Genomic DNA, 16,603 nt, shown 5'->3' on the forward strand with positions numbered 1-16,603 from the left:
CTATCTTGTAAAGACCAATTTTTTGTTTCAGTAACAATTTACTGCTCAGCTACTGGAAATTCCACAAGCTGAAAAAAATTAAATTATACTAAATAAGAAAATACGTAATCCTGAGCAGAGATATCAAAGCTGTATTGGCTCTAGGCGGTGCAGAAGATTCATTCAAGCCTGCTGGACTCAAATGTTCAGTCAACAGAAATCTTTGGACAATGCAAAGAGAAACCTAAGAAACATCTCTAGTTAAAGGAGAGGTAGTTATATAGGTCAGAGTTATTTCACCTTACTTATCCACAATTACTAGCAAATTTTTTTATGCTCTTTTGCTTTTTAGGCATATGCAAAACAGCTACATTCCAATCTCTTCTCTTTTACCAAATTTACTATTGTAGCTATTTTTTCAGCTACAAGTCTGGAAGAATGCTTAGAGGGAATTCTTCAAAGCAGTGTATGGAAGGTATGTGCTCTAATCCCACTAAGAAATAATAGGATTTGTTTGCATACCTCCCACTAATCACTCAGAAAATGTACCCCTTCATGTTTCTCATTTCTGATTGCCAATTTGAAAATAAATCCCAAGTGTACCATGCTTTAGTTGAAAGGAGAGACTTCACAACCGGAAAATAATTTTATCAGACTTGAACAAAAATCTATTTAACTTTCATTCGTTTTATGTAATTTCCCTTGCTAATTCTGCTCATTATGAAGAGATATATGCATTTAAACAAAGGCTTACTCTTTTATAGCTCATCACCTTTACCCATCCAGTCTTACAATATGGTCACGCTACTAAAATGTACTTTTACTATCTGTTTTATGGCAGCTAAATGATATTAAAAAAACCATTAGCATGTAATTTCACACCATGATTGGGCAGGTGTGGTGCTGTGCTCAGCCCCCCTTTTCTCTTTAAGCAGTGGCCAAAAATGGCAGTCGTGATGGCTGCACCCATGTTGGGCTCTGGGGAGACAGATAACACAGCAGCCAAGGGCCACAAATCTTTCTCAGCAGCTGAGGGGTAGTGGAGCATGCACCAAATAAAGTACAACTGGTATGCAAATATGACTATTAGTCAACCATCTTAGCTCATAAATAGTGGACAGTCCAGGGCACACTGAGCTCTCCTGCATGGCAGCAAGCTGCATGCCAGGACCTCCCCTTGGCTGGGGATGCCTCCCAAGGTTACTCCTCAAGGCTGAGAGAATCCTTATCATATCAGATACTCAGTAAGTGAACTGGGAATAAGTATGTAGAAATGTTGAAATATTAGCTAAGTGACAAAAAGACTGACTGCACATATATAATCCTTTAGACATAAACTATTGACCAAGACCAGGATTAAGTCTGGAGCCAGCTGCAACCCAGACTCCTCTCTGAGAAGTCTTCCCTGAAGGGGGTGTTCTCTGAACCTCCTGACTCAATGAAAGGGTCTCCCTGGCAGTTTTGTCTCACTCCCCTCTGTTCTCTATGCACTAAATACTGAAATGTACCTTGGCATCAAATCTTATTAAACCACTGTCACATTTACCATTGAATTTTGTGAAGTCATTGTCCAGTAGCATTTATATATATTGTTGCTTCTGTCTTGCGAGTGAAGCCCATCACTCTTTCTGCAACAGCAGGAGAAGCTGCCTTGCAAATATGACATGTATTGTTCAAAATAAAGTAATCTTTGAAAGCAGAATCAGGAAACAAGAACAACTAGCAAACTCAGCACCTTCTTTTATGTTCTCTCACCTCCCCACCATTTCCAGATTCTTCCAGTGTTAACAGTCCTGCCAGCTGATTTCGGGAGCACCATTTTTATCTGAAAAATGTCAGGTTTGCTGTCCTTCTGTGCTTTCTGTGAAGCTCTGCCTGATATAGTTGAAATCCAGTCAAAATATCTCAGTTATCAATAGTGACTATTTAAGAACTTAAATCCGATTTTCCCAGGTTCTAGTTTTCTCTCTTTTTTTGTTTTAAAGAATTTGAGGTTTCCAGCTCTTACATGCAGCCCAAAGGGCTTAAACTTTTCCAAAGAACTGGAAGTTCTCCTACTTTTTTTGGGGAGTTAAATGCTCTAGGCTAAAACATAAACCAAACCAACCATCACCCTAGAGTACCACTTCTCTGTTAAGAGTGGATATTATTCATTGTGAATATTTGTCCCAAGTCACGAAATCACTTTCCACTGTCAGGTAATTATGTGGAGTGGACAGTCTGAGCCAGAAGACAAAACAATAAAGGACCTTAATAGTACGTAAACTTAGTGAGTAACCTCTAAACATAATGGCCCACACCACTTGCATTATCAATGATCTCAATCCTACCTTTCTGTTCATCTTCACAGATATCTTCTGAAGAGATAGGAAGCCTTACCTCATCTCTTCTCCATACTTCTTTTCCTCTCATTTGAATCTTCTCTCACCTCTAACCAGTTGCCAGGAGCATAATTTCTCATCATTTCCACCATCTCAGCTTTTTTAAGCCTTGTCTTAACACTGTTTGCCATTCTAAATTGCTTCATAAAAATCTTCATTTTCCACTACTCCATCCTTCACTTGGTGCACAAACCTGACCATGCTGAGTGATTTGCTGATATCAGGATTAGATATCCATCTGGTCAGTCATCATTTGGCAATGTAAACTGCTTGGACACACCTGACACAAGCCACGCTCACAGACATTAGTTTGTTACAATAAATGATGTGTTGTTTAGGCAATTACAATGTGTAAATGTTTTTATCACTCCTGTGTATCAATAGAGATTGAATTTTTGTACAGGAAATAGTATTTATGATTTACAATGTTTATTTCTCATTCATATTCAGGCTGTAACTCTTCAGATGAGAAATTCTGCATTTATTTAGTACCAAGAAATGGGAATCCAATAATGATAACTGTTTTATACTTTCTCAGTGTTATACTAACTAGCTTTTTTAAAAAAAAAATACCAAAAAACTATCAGCCAAATAAAAACAGTCTCCTGTGACATACTGCTTTCCCTCTCAGTACACACAGACTCAAGATAACTCTTTATAGAATTTTCTACTTATTACTGTCCGCCTGAAGATTCCCTGAGCTTTTCTAAGATGCTGGTAGATCCTGAGGTGAATTGACCTGTTTTTCCCAACTCAAGAATCCCATTATCAACTGATGATAGCTCAGCATGCGTGTTCATTAGCACAATTATCAGAGAAGACACCTGCATACAGCCACATGCTGCAGCTGACAGCAGCTAACCCTTTCTTCCCATATCAGCCCCCAGGGGACCTGAACTTCACCACACCATGGTCATTGCAATTAATGCTGTGTTTGACTTGGGCTCATAGGACTGCTTGAACTGTGTGAGGTGGCAGAAGTTTGTTTCATTTGTAGGTCTTAAATGCTTGCACTGCTATTTTTAAAATTACATTCTAACACTGGATAAAACCACTATTCATGCTCATCAAAACGTAATTCCTCAGCACTTCTGATGAAAATACAGAATAAAGATTTGAGGCAACAGAACAAAGTGACATGAGGTGATGTGGCTGCCTCTTCGTGGAATACTGGCAGACCAAACTAAGGAACCCTATATTTAGACCTGTTGGTCACTTTTTGTAACTAATCTAAGGAAACCAAACTGAAAGCCACATTTATTTTATTCTGGTTTCTGTGCCTTTTTTCTACTAGAATGTGTTTCTAGTCCTTTACATTTAATTAAACCTCAGTTTGTTTCAGAGGATGGTTTCTTCATGAAGGCTATTATGAGTTACAATTACAGTCCATGTTACAACAGTTAATTGGCACAGGTCTTCTCTGACCAGCTCACTAAAGGAAGGCTAACTATAAAGCCTCACGTGTCACACCAAATCCCCTCAAAAGGTGTCTTTTACAACTCTGTTTTACCTCTTATACTCAATTTGGAAATCTGCATGTTGAGAGCTAATATGGTTCTCTGTTGGTTCAACTGACATATGAACCTAGTAAAAGGGAAGCTGGTATAAAACACTGACACCTATTTGCACACCAAGGCTTCGGAACAGCACTCATGTTATTGGGCAACACAAAACCTGTGTTCAACAGACAGGGTAAAACAATGCCACTTCTAATTTGAGATTTGTGTTGTTACAAAGAAGGGGAGGAGGGACTGAAAAAAAATCATTTATACTGAATCTGAATTTGGCTAGTTGCACAAAGACACAAAACAGAACACCAAAAGGGAAACAAAGAATTTTTATCAACAGCCAGATAAATGATTACTTAAGGGAAGTTTTGCAGTAGAAAGGCTGATGTTTGGTTCCCAATCTACTGCTATTTTCTTTTTGGTCATGAGAAGATTTCTTTCTCCTTAATAGCTAGTTAAAAGATTAATCAGTACAAGACATTAAGCAGTCATATTTTTGTTTACATGAACTTGCACAGCTGTCCATTATTTTTTCAAAGAAAAGGCAACTTTTTAATGTAAAAACATACACAATTTTCTTAAGTCTTACTGTGCTGGGACTATTATAGAAAAGCATGAATTTAAGACATTTAATCAAGTTACTTTACATTGAAATATTGATTAATTTAGTTTTGATAAAGGAGTACTTGTAGAATCATATACTAGAAACTAAGAGACAAGAAAGGTAATTCTTGTGAATTGGGTTTTTTTAACAAATTCTAGCCATCCCCAAAATACAAATGGCATTTATAAAGGTGGAATAACTTATCTTAAAGTTATTGTACTGAAAATATGCATGTCACATGTTGCCAAGGATTGAAAAAAGAAATACAAGCCAAACCAATCAAAATTAGAAACAACAGGTGTTCATCTTTTTCCGCAGTTATTCTAATATGCTGAGGAAATACAATTTTAAACATATTACAATATATACTACTGTAATATATAAATATTGTACAATATATACAATTTAAAGATTACAGAATTGCAAGACTAAGAAATGTGACAACTTGAACACCAGGCTAGAGAAGAATAAATTATTCACCTTATTCTACGATGGCAATACCGACCAACAAATAGCAAAACATGCTTTTCCAAGAATGCCTCATTCCTCCTCCTTACACTGCAAAAGCATATGGCAAAATATTCTATTTTTTAAGCCCCCACAAGTAAATGCAAACAGCGCCAGCATCTAACAGCCGATGGACACAGCTAGAGCTTGCAGGAGGTGTCAAGATGAGAAATTCTCCTCACTACCAATTTCAGCTCCTTTTGCCAGTTTTCGAGTGCACTGTAAAAGGCTTCATCATAAGTACATTCAAACAGATCAAGGCAAATGGGGAAAAAAAAATTGTAAAATTTAAGCTAGACACAACAGACCTGCAGTGGAAACGAGAGGAACTACGCTTAATAATCTGGTTTTTTTAAATATCAGAACAGTTTTGAGGTCAGCATGTAGATAAACAAACATGCAACAGAACCAGGTATTTAAGACTAAAACATGACACCACCAGCATTGTGTGACAATATGACACAAGTTGTTAAACTTCATAAAACATTAGCAGTTTGACAAGGACTCTTCAACTCTGGAAAGAACAGAAAGCCAAATATTTATAAAACACACACAAAAAAAAACTTTACTCCTTGTGATTTTCTTTCCACTGGGAAAAAGCAGGAAGAATACTACAACAGAATGGGCATTTAAACAAAAAATCTGTATAGTTTGCTTCCAGCTGAAAAACAAGGAACGGTAGATACAGATTTAAAGCTTGGTTTTCATGTTAACTTATATCCTTTTTTACCTCAAAACACCAAATGGTGCTTTGTCATAGTTTTATCATCTTCTGTTCTATTCTTACATGACTTTCCCCCTTTAACAGTTTGTTTCGCTACATGACAGCCTTTATTTCTCACATTGTCCCTTCAGCAGATTACATCCTAACTACATCTTTGCTAGTGCTTTTCTCGTATTTGCATCTCATTAACAGTGCTGCCCAAGACTCTTGAGCTTTTGGTGTTTAGTATCTTTTAAATACTTACAAGCAAATAACAGGGAAAGACAATGTCAGTTGTGACTTAAAAACCAAAGTAGTGAAGACATGTCAATACCCGGTGATGGCCTTCTATGATAGAGTGACTACTCCTTGTCAGTGGACAAGGGATGGGCTACAGATGTAATTTATCTGGACTTCTGTAAAGCCTTTGACACCATCCCCCACAGCATCCTTCACTCTAAATTGGAAAGAGATGCACTCAATGTGACTGTTAGATGGATGAAAAATAGGCTGGACAGTCAAATCCAGTGGTCAGTAGCTCAGAGTCCTGATGGACATCAGTGACGAGTGATGTCCCTCAGGGGTCCATCTTGGGGCCAGTGTTATTTAATGTCTTCATTAACGACAGAGATGAAGGGATCAAGTGCACCCTCAGCATATTTGCTGACACCAAGCTGAGTGGTGCTGTTGACACTCCTGAAGGATGGAATGGCATCCAGGGGGACCTGGACAAGCTCAAGAAATGGCCCATGGGAATCTCATGAGATTTAACACAGCCAAGTGCAAGGTGCTGCACCTGGGTCGGAGCAACCCCTGGTATCAATCCGGGCTGGGGGACGAACAGATCAAGAGCAGCCCTGCTGAGAAGGACTTGGGGGTGCTGGTGGATGAGAGGCTGGACATGACTCGGCCAGCCCTGAAAGCCAAACATATCCTGGGCTGTATCAAAAGCAGTGTGGCCAGCAGAGCATGGGAGGGGATTCTGCCCCTCTACTCCACTCTGTTGAGACTCCACCTGGAATCCTGCATCCAGCTCTGGGGTCCTCAGGACAGGAAGAACATTCATCTGCATGACAAGTCCAGAGATGAGTCACCAAGATGATCAGAGGGATGGAGCACTTCTCCTGTGAAGACAGGTTGAGAGAACTGGGATTGTCCACCCTGGAGAACAATTAGGGAGACCTAATTGTGGACTTCTACTCCCTGAAGGGAGTCCACAAGAAACATGGAGTGGGACATTTTACAAGGACCTGGAGTGACAGGACAAGGGGGAATGCCTTCAAACTGAGAGTAGGTTTTGATTAGATGTTAGGAAGAAATTCTTTACTGTGAGGTGGTGAGGCACTCACCCCAGAGAAGCTGTGGATGCTATTTTAAACTCCACTGAGTTTTGGGGCTAGTCAAAGCAGCCTGAAATACCAGCTATTTGAGATATATAAGTATTATTATGGTAAACCAGTCTGGATAAGGGACATTATATGTATAAAGTCATATTGTATAGTATAACAACTGATCTACCAAAACAAGCAGTTTGTGCCACAACAGACACATTTGACAGTTGCTTTGTTCCGACAAGGGAAATTTTCTTCTAGTTGGTGACTTACAGTAACTAGAAAGTAAATACATTTATCAGTTTGATGAATGAGCCTATCCTGCATCTATTCCATGTGAATTAGACTGCTTATTGTTCTAGCTAATGGGCCATCATTCTGAAAATAATCTACTGTCTGCAACATTTCCTCTATGGTTAAGTTGGCATTCATAAGCATTTAATAGGCAGCAGTCACAGAAGCCTAATTTGATCTTCCAATTTAAGAATACCATCAAAAAACAGTGATTAGTCACTGCCCAGGCAGCATGAGTAAGGAAAGGTTCACAAAGTTCTGTTTTATAGCTGAATTCTCTCTTTTACTGATAACATGACTAGTGATACAGAGGCAAGAACCAAATCTACATGTAGGTATCTATAAGAAAAAACTAAGACCTATACATATATAATTTCTTAATCTAGTACTCAGTAGATGCCCTGCATCTCCATCTTTCACAGAATATACCAAAGGAGTTAATATTAGAATGCTTCCAAATAAAGCATCAGCAATCTAGTAACAAAACAACTCCATCCATACTTCTTTACTGCTGCGAAGGTGGAATACTTGCCAATTAATAATAGATGTACTGTAGTCTCAGTAACAAATACAGATAATTAGAAGTAATCAGCAAAGTAACTGTGGTAGAGGCTACGGGGAAAACAGACAAATCCCACTAATTTGTTAGCAAAATATTCAGAAATACTCATCCAAGAGTTTTAGGAGAACTCAAGAATGAATGAGATGAATTATTAACCTCTCTTTTAAAACTTTCTTGATGCTTAGAGTCTAAAGGTGGCAATCTCTAAAAATAAAAAGGACTCCATGGAGATTCAAACAACTCTGGTTCTGTGAGCCTGATGTTCATACCAAGCAACTTAACAGAATACATCAAAACTAAAATAAGAAGACAACAATATGAAGGTCTGTCTGGGAAGAAGTAACGTGACTTCTGCAGAGGGAACCTCTTGGGAGCTCTGTGAATGGGTCAAGAAGCTTGTGAAGAATGGCGATTCAGCTGTCAAGCTTCTGGATTTCCAAATAGGTCCTGTCAAAATAACTCACTAAAGGCTTTTAAGACAACTAAGGAGCTACAGTGTAAGAGGGGAGGGCCCAAAATGGATAAATGGTTCTTAACCACAAATAGGGAGAAGCTAACACACAAGCACTTTTCAGAAGAGTGAGATATCACTGCTGAAGTTCTTCAGCACCCTGGGAGTTTTGTTTTCATGTACAGTCCGCAAAAAAGGGAGAACAACGAGGTCTGAAAGGTTGCTACCAAGGCAAAATTATTCAGGGTGATAACTAGAACAGACTGAAGAACTGACAAGGATCTTAAAGTCTGAGTAACAGGTAATAAAATGGTACAACTCATGGTAAACATGTGGAGAACCATTTTAACGTCAGATATAGAATGACAGCCTCTGAGGTCACAAGCAACATCTTGGGGCTTTCACAGACAACTTCAAAAAGAACATCAGCACACCACTTGGCAAAAAATCCAAAGTCAAACACTGGGAACCATTGAAAAACAACAGAAAATAATTATGCCACTGTGCACAACCATGCTTTGCTCATATCTTGAGTAAGTGTAGTTCTGATTCACTTATTGCTAAGAGGAAATTGTATAATTGAAAACTGTTTGGAGCAAGAGAAAATGCAGGATCAAAGGTATGGTCAATGTCTGGACAACTTCTCATCAAACAGGCTGTGAGTTTTCCAATCTGAAAAAGTAACCACATAGATAAAATGTGACTTAGGTTCTACAAAACCACAACAGGTGGGAAAGGCCAGACAGGAACCAGAAGCAAACAAAAGGACACAGAGGAACACAGACTTACAGAACTCCCTGTAAAAGGACAATTCTCAGATAAAGTTTTTAAACACTATTAATAGAAGCTGGACAAATCAGTGGAGAAGTTATTACATTCACAAAATATAGGAGGCTGAAAAAGTAGCTGACATATATATATATAATTTCATTATATTTTGCAGATTTGTTCTCACAAATTTCATTTAATATCCTACCCAAGGCAAAAATTAGTAGATAAACTGTCAGAGTTTAGTAAATGATGTAGGATTCATCCGGAAACTAATTAAATATACAGTAATTACTTTTAAGCAATATTCCACTTGAAGTGTTGCAAAATCATAAAATGTCAAAGGGATTTGTGAATTACTTCTTAACTCCATTCAGAAACCCTGTTGTAAGGCCTTGAATATGACCATGCTTGCAAACCTAACACAGCAAATAGTCAGAATAATCAGAAAGATAAAATTCCTTCTCAAAAGTTTGAGCTTTGTGCACACTAAGTTGTATTTTACCTGTAATAGGAATTAACTGCAGGCCAAAGAACTCTTGATTCTATTTCCATTACCAGTAATATATTTCATAATTTAATTGGTATGTTATTAAACAAATGTTTATTTCTGCAGCCTTTATATTGTTATGTTTCGCGATTCAAGCTACCTCCACTGTGTTATGTGAACTCTGTAAACATAACAAAATGAGAGATCCTGCATCACACACACACAAAGAAAGCTGTCACAGAAATATAGGAAACAACAATAATTTATCTCTAATTTCTTTCCTCTGCTTCACGATATTAATACTTCAGGGAAACTGAGGTCATTACTCATACAAAACAGGTTATCCTCAAAAACAGTAAACCAAAGCCAAGTCAGGTTTTCTACTGATGTGTGTAAGATCCCTAATGTCTAATCAAAGTTGAGCTGAAGCATGGCATTTTCTTTAATACAAGTATTATTATCTCACTGTTATCAAGTTCCTTATAGTCATTAAATATGCAGAACCTTAATCCATGACTACTATTCTTCTCTCAACTTTGGCTGAAATGGTCCAATAGGTTTAAAAGGCTCTTCTGCACTCTGTTAGGCTCCTTCAGCACAGACATTCACAAATATGCTCATGCCCATGATCAGATTAACCCCGTTCTCACAAATGAAGCTAAGGTAAAATGTGTTCAGATTCCAATGTAATCCCATTCAGTGATGCAGAAGTTAACTTTTTAGTATCTGCCAGACACACTTTTCCTATAAAACAGCAAAGTACAATGGAAATAATGATCCAGGTACCATTTAGCAGCAATGCCCTCTTGGATACATTAAGCAGGTAATGTAACATTGATTTCAATGATATAGAGACATTAGAGGATTAAAATTCAGATGACCTCCAAATGTTTTGCAGAACAACTGAAGTCCAGTAAAAAGCTATTTGCATTAAAAAAATATATGGATAAATTCCTTAATTCTGCAACACACTATTATCGTCAAAATCAAAATTAATAATACACCAATCACTACAGTACAAGGATACAGGAACTTATGTACATGCAAATTACTACCAAGACAGCAAGTTGCTCTTACCTTGAACTAGATCTTGACTTTACATCTTCCTTTGCCATCCTTTCACTACTAGCATCTTCATTGTAGTCCGTTTTTTTCTCACATAGTTGTTTTCTCTTCTCCCACTTCTGCTGATTTGAGATGCTTTCTGCTTCTCCTTGTGAGTCACTTTCTGCTCCTACCTGTGAACCTGAGGAATGTGCCAGGCACTTAGAGGAGATTGGCAGTTTTTGCTCTTCACTGCCAAAGTCTCTTTCTGCTAACAAAGCAGAAGTTTCAGGTTTTAATGTTTCCTGTGCAGGGACTGAACTGTCCAAGTTATCTACATGGTCCAGTTCCTTAGACTTCACTAATGTGTACGAAGCATTTACAACACCTCCTGCAGAATGTTTAGTCTTTAAACCTTCAACACCGTCCTCCCTGCTGTCTTCACAGCTGCCACAACACACACAGGAATTAATTAGACAGTTTGTGGTAGCTATACTGAGTTTATGGGATTCATCCACCTCCTCATTTGCTAATGGATGAGCGGATCCAGGAACACAACTAATAGCTGCTTCTGGAGTTGTTACTGGGGATTCTGAGCTAGAGGGAGATTTAGGATTGAATATTACAGTAGCAGATATTTTCATTCCCCCTGTCCTGTGAGCAATCACTTCTGCTGTTTCTGCATCATCACCATACGCATCCCAGCCATTGAGGTATAACTGTGAGTCCGGACCTTCCAGACAGCTGCACGAATTTGGAACTGAAATGCCAGACATCTGCTTTCCATCTTCAACATTGTTATTATTGCTTAAGTCACTTTCAGCATCTTTTAAAAGCAAAGTTTCCTCTGTCTGATGGCCATTCTCATACAGCAAAGCATCTCTATATTGCAGGTTCTGTTTTGAATCATGACAGGGGTTATTCACCCAAGCAAAAGTATCACTTACTGAATCCAACCCAGCAAGAGCTTCTCCTGCTCCATCTAGGTCATCCATAAAAAACACTCTGTCCTCTTCATCGGTTAAGTTGTCAAGATGGTGCCGTGTCGGTGAAGCTTCTGTACTAGAACTATTTCTTAGGGTAGGTCTGTGAGCTGGAGACTGACAGATGCTTGGAGGGGAAAGCAGAGAAGACATTTCATCTCCGACTCTGTGTACCATCCTGTTCAGCTGTTCCAGCTCCTGTTCATCATACTGCATCGAACAAGCCAGCTCAGCCTCTGTGTTCTCAGCTTTTGCTGAAAGTTCCTTAGGAGGCAAAGTCGCAGTTAAGACTGGTGTAATGACAGAGGGTACTTCAGGATCTGCTCTGACAGGAAAATCTACATCTTGAGAGATGCAGAGGTTACGTTCCAGTGTGTGCAGTTCATCCTCAGTTAGTGTCTGAAGAAGATCCCTGAAAATGAAGAAATACACACATCACTTGGCACTGATGTTACAGATTTTTAAAAAGCTTTTACTGTTAGTGTAGAAACCCAGAACTTGAGGGCACAGAGTACTTTCAACTGTGTAACTCAAAGTGCATTTGGCATTCATATTCAGAACACGTGACTGCTGATGCCTGAATTTGAGATTAGTCATGCAAACGTAGGGTATCAAATGATAAACATGCTTGCAGTGAAGCCCCAAAATAAACCAAAACACACACAAAAATGGAACTTTCCCCCTCCCCATCTACTTAGAGTGAAAATGTCACCCACAGTTAGATACATTTGGTCATTTCAATTTTTTAATTCACAAATTTTACTTTAATTAGCAAACCAATTTGCCATCCTTCAACTAGATTCTGGAAAATATTCTGCACAAGAGTACTGCAGGAGTTTCACAGCATTATATTGTCAGATAAAAGAATTAATTAAAAATAGAAATATCACATATAGAACACGGATATCTGGAAGCCCGCTCACTGAAATAGGGATTAGAAGTTGTGCTCTTTCCTGCCTTGAACACTTAGCTCAGTGTTCAGGTTTGGCTGGGATAGAGTTAATTTTCTTCACAGTGGCTACTATGGGGCTGTGCTCTGGATTTGTGATGAAAACAGTCTGATAACCCAGGGATGGCTTTGTTATTGCTGAGCAGGGCTCACAGAGAGCCAAGGCCTTTCTGCTTCTTGTACCACCCCACCAGTGAGGAGGCTTGGGGTGCACAACAAATTGGGAGGGGACACAGCTGACCCCAACTGACCCAGGGATATCCCAGATCACATGGTATCATGCTCACTATATAAAGCTGAGGGAAGAAGGAGGACTGGGGGATGTTTGGAGTGGTGGCATTTGTCTTCCCAAGTCACCACTATGTGTGATAGAGCCCTGCTGTCCTGGGGATGGCTGAGCACCTGCCTGCCCATGGGAAGTGGTGAATTAATTCCTTGTTCTGCTTTGCTTGTGTATGTGGCTTTTGCTTTACCTATTAAACTGTATTTACCTCAACCCATGAGTTTTCTCACTTTTACTCTTCTGATTCTCTCCCCAAGCCCACTGGGGCGGGGGGTGGTGAGTGGCTGTGTGGGGCTGAGTTGTCAGCTGGGGTTAAACCACAACACTCGGTCATTAAGGAGTTAAGCTTCTGCATGATGTTAAGAATCAGGCAGGTCTAGAAGCAAACATTTAGCTACTTAGCAAACTGTGTTTTCAAGAGACATGCAGCATCTCCAGTGTTACCAAGAATCCTCAGTATTGCAGTTTAAGATTATGAACACCTGAAAACAAAGTGTTTTAAGTGCTTTATAACTTCAAAACAAATCCACAGACACAGCAGCACTTAATTTTAGACCCGAGTTTCACTTATGCTATCCTTCTCAATAAGAAGCCATATATAAATGTATCCTCTGTCAAGAACAGCTGTCAACATTTTCAAAGACCAGTAAGTGTATTTGAGCATAAATGAATGGGTGGGAAAAGCAAGACCTGCTCAACAGAGGGCAGGAGTCCATTATTCCTCATGTGTTTAGGAATCATTTGCTAGCAGTTGACATACAGCTGGCACCACAATAATAATAATAATATGCACATTTTAGAAGAATTAAGTCTAAACAAGAGGACCAGAAAACCTGAAAGAAACATTCAGCATCTCACATCTTGATTTCCAGTCAATGGTTTGCATTCTTAATTTCTTAAATCACAGACCAAATTTTTTTTGCAAGTACTATCAGTTTTTCAAACAGCTCAAAAAATACATCACTAGTATCTGACTTGTGTATCAGCTACCTACAATTTAAAAAAATCTAACAGTGTAGATAAGCAAGCTTAAGTCAGAATAAAGTTATGGTTATATACATTCCACACAATTAACATACTTAGTTTTTAAATCTTGCTTTATGATGAGTATTATAAAAAAAATTCTAAGCCTCCAGAAGAAATATAAGAACAATTGCACCATCATATCTTCCCCTTAAAAAAATACCATTTACCTAACAAAGCTATAAACCAGTATTGCTACGTGGCACACTAGATAATTTTAAATACCTATACATTCCTTCCTTTTGTCTAAACAGTATGTAATGATACCATCTTCTTACTCAGATCTTGTATTTAAACAGTAATCAGTGTCTGTAAGAGATTAAGTATTTTAACATCATCTTAAAAACAAACTGACAGAGAATGGTTTAAGGTCAGCACAAAAATAGCAGCATTACTATTGTTTATTTCTGAGATAACTATACAAACAGAATGAATAAAAATATAGAATAACACGATTGTTGCCATGAGGCTTTGTACTATGAATTTTCACTTTGTTAGTTTTTACAGAAACATTGTGGTGTAGGATTTTTTAAGCATAAATGAGGTAATATGGGATTTTAAAAACAGTTGGGATTTTAAATTTAAAAAAAAACTGCAACAAACAAGTAAGCACACAAATGTAACAGGGAAGGGGTTAAGTTTGTCCCTTACCTACGCAAGGATGCTAAAAATATCAGACAGTTTGGGTCAGGCCAAGGTCCATCAAGTAGAGAAGCCTGGCTCTGATCACAGATCCTAAGGAAGAGCATAAGCACAGGACAGACACACAGTGATGTCTGCTGAGTGAGTGCATCCTACCAGCTGCCAACAGCCTGTAGCTCAGGGATTTCTGAACCAAGGTGGCATCCTTGTGTTTGATAATCCTCAGAGAACTCTGCTTGCATGGGTCAGAAGGTGTGTATCAGGAACTGACCAACAGTCAACTGCTTAAACATCAGCTACGCTTCTCCACACACCACAGTCACACACCCTTCTCAAAACATGAGATAAGAATGAGCAACTTTTACAAACACACACTATACAAGCAACATTCAAAGGAATTTGCTTTCCATCCAAGCTCATCAGCATAAGTGGGAATGATGAAATGGGCCCAGGGGAAATCTAAGATTGAATCTTCTGACTTGCAGCACCTAGTCTGGGGTTCTGTTCAGTCTCCAGAACACCACATGGCAGCACCCAGGATTCCCCGGTGCCCAGAGCTGCTCTGCTTCCTTTCAAAAGGCTGCTCAGACCTATTCAATACAGGTTTCACACATTCATTATAAAATAAGCCCTGGAAACACATGTTTACTTTATACTGGCTGGATTCACTGACTTGAATGATGAACTCTATTTCTGCCAATACCACCACCTCAAAATTTAAGATTAATTGTGTGCAGTTTTGAGGATACTATATAAAGCCTGATTAAAAATAATAACAATAATCAATGAAATCAGCTGACAGTCCTTTTTAGGCGAATCAGATCCACACTGCCTGAAAGAATAACATAACCAGTTGGATTATATGTGGTAGTCTACCAGCCCTGTAATTTCAGTAGAGAAGTAATCCTGCTTTAAATTCAAAGGAAATACGCTCATTTTCCCAATTCAAACACTGGAAATTTTGCTATTAACAAATACAGCTTGTTCTAAAAGAGGTCCAGGCAATTATCTTCACCTCTCTAGTTAAAAATTCCCTAGATTCACCAGCCAGTTTTAAAGGTGACAAATGTTTGATTAACAGTTACCTTTTAGATACACAATATATTTGTTTATACAGGATTCACTGCCAGCATTAGAAACATGCCATATTTTAAAATACCTATGTAGATATTGAGAACAAAAAGAATGTCAACCAGTATACAGAAGGAGATATAAAATCTCAGTAAAATACTAAACATCAGGCATCATTAGTAAATTGTAAGTTTAACTAAACTGTAGCTATTTCAACAGTTCATTTCCTTTCTGCTGAAGCACTTTTAACTCATTGTGCTCATAAGCAAAAAAAGAACTTCTCCCTCTGCTTTCATTATTCAGAAGCCACAGGTAAAAAGCTTCTGCAATCCACCCTGACAGCAGCAGTGTGCTTTCTTCTCAGAGAGGCTTTAGGAAACACTGAATTTAAAATAGTGCATGTTGAGGTTTCACCTGCTTTTACTCTTTTTGGCATCGTATCACAGGAAGGCAATCTAGCTTTCAAAACATGAGGAACATTTTTCTTTCAGTGGTTACAGCTACTGGCAGAAAAACAAAGCAAGTTCTTCAGACGTGCTCTGCTTGTTACAAGCAGTAGTAGATATTTACTTTGCCTGTTGCAAAACTAATCAACATATTTTACTCTACTGCCAATATCCAGGGTGCAGAAATTACTTCTTCAAAGATCTGAGGCCAGATGTCCATTTAAAGACAAAATTGTCTAAATAGAGGACAGGGCCACAAAACCCCTAATCTTGCGCATTCCTCAAGCCTCCTCCATTAACTTTGCTCCTATTCTGACTAGAATTTTAAATTGGCTTGTTTTCAGAGAACAGCATCGTGTTTATTGCCAGCCTGTGCTTCAGTTCATGCTCCGAGCAGAGCACAACCAGCTGTCTTTATGGAGCTGCCACTGTAAGAGCATGATGCAGGTACAGGGATGCCACATGCACCCTCCTGCTCCTGCACTCCAAAGTCCGCAGATCTGTTCAGATAAATCAACACTGAGAAACCAAAGTTGATCTATAACAAATAGCACTGGTTCTCCTTTACTGAAGAAGTTTTAAAT

General features: G+C 38.6%; 1 protein-coding gene across 5 annotated transcripts in view; it reads right to left on the reverse strand.

Moving 5' to 3' along the window:
- Window positions 1-16,603, reverse strand: part of ZFYVE28 (zinc finger FYVE-type containing 28) — a 152,455-nt gene that overhangs the window by 32,922 nt on the left and 102,930 nt on the right. For 4 of the 5 annotated variants that reach the window (XM_017820793.1, XM_017820792.1, XM_017820791.1 and 1 more), the window contains exon 8: window positions 10,656-12,017. In XM_017820793.1, coding sequence (XP_017676282.1) covers window positions 10,656-12,017 — 1,362 coding nt within the window. Of the gene's footprint in view, window positions 1-10,655; window positions 12,018-16,603 lie in introns of those variants that run through there. The other variant, XM_017820794.1, reaches the window with a different exon arrangement.

This window comes from Lepidothrix coronata, unplaced genomic scaffold, assembly GCF_001604755.1.
Source record: "Lepidothrix coronata isolate B3197 unplaced genomic scaffold, Lepidothrix_coronata-1.0 Scaffold85, whole genome shotgun sequence".
NCBI classification, from domain to species: domain Eukaryota; kingdom Metazoa; phylum Chordata; class Aves; order Passeriformes; family Pipridae; genus Lepidothrix; species Lepidothrix coronata.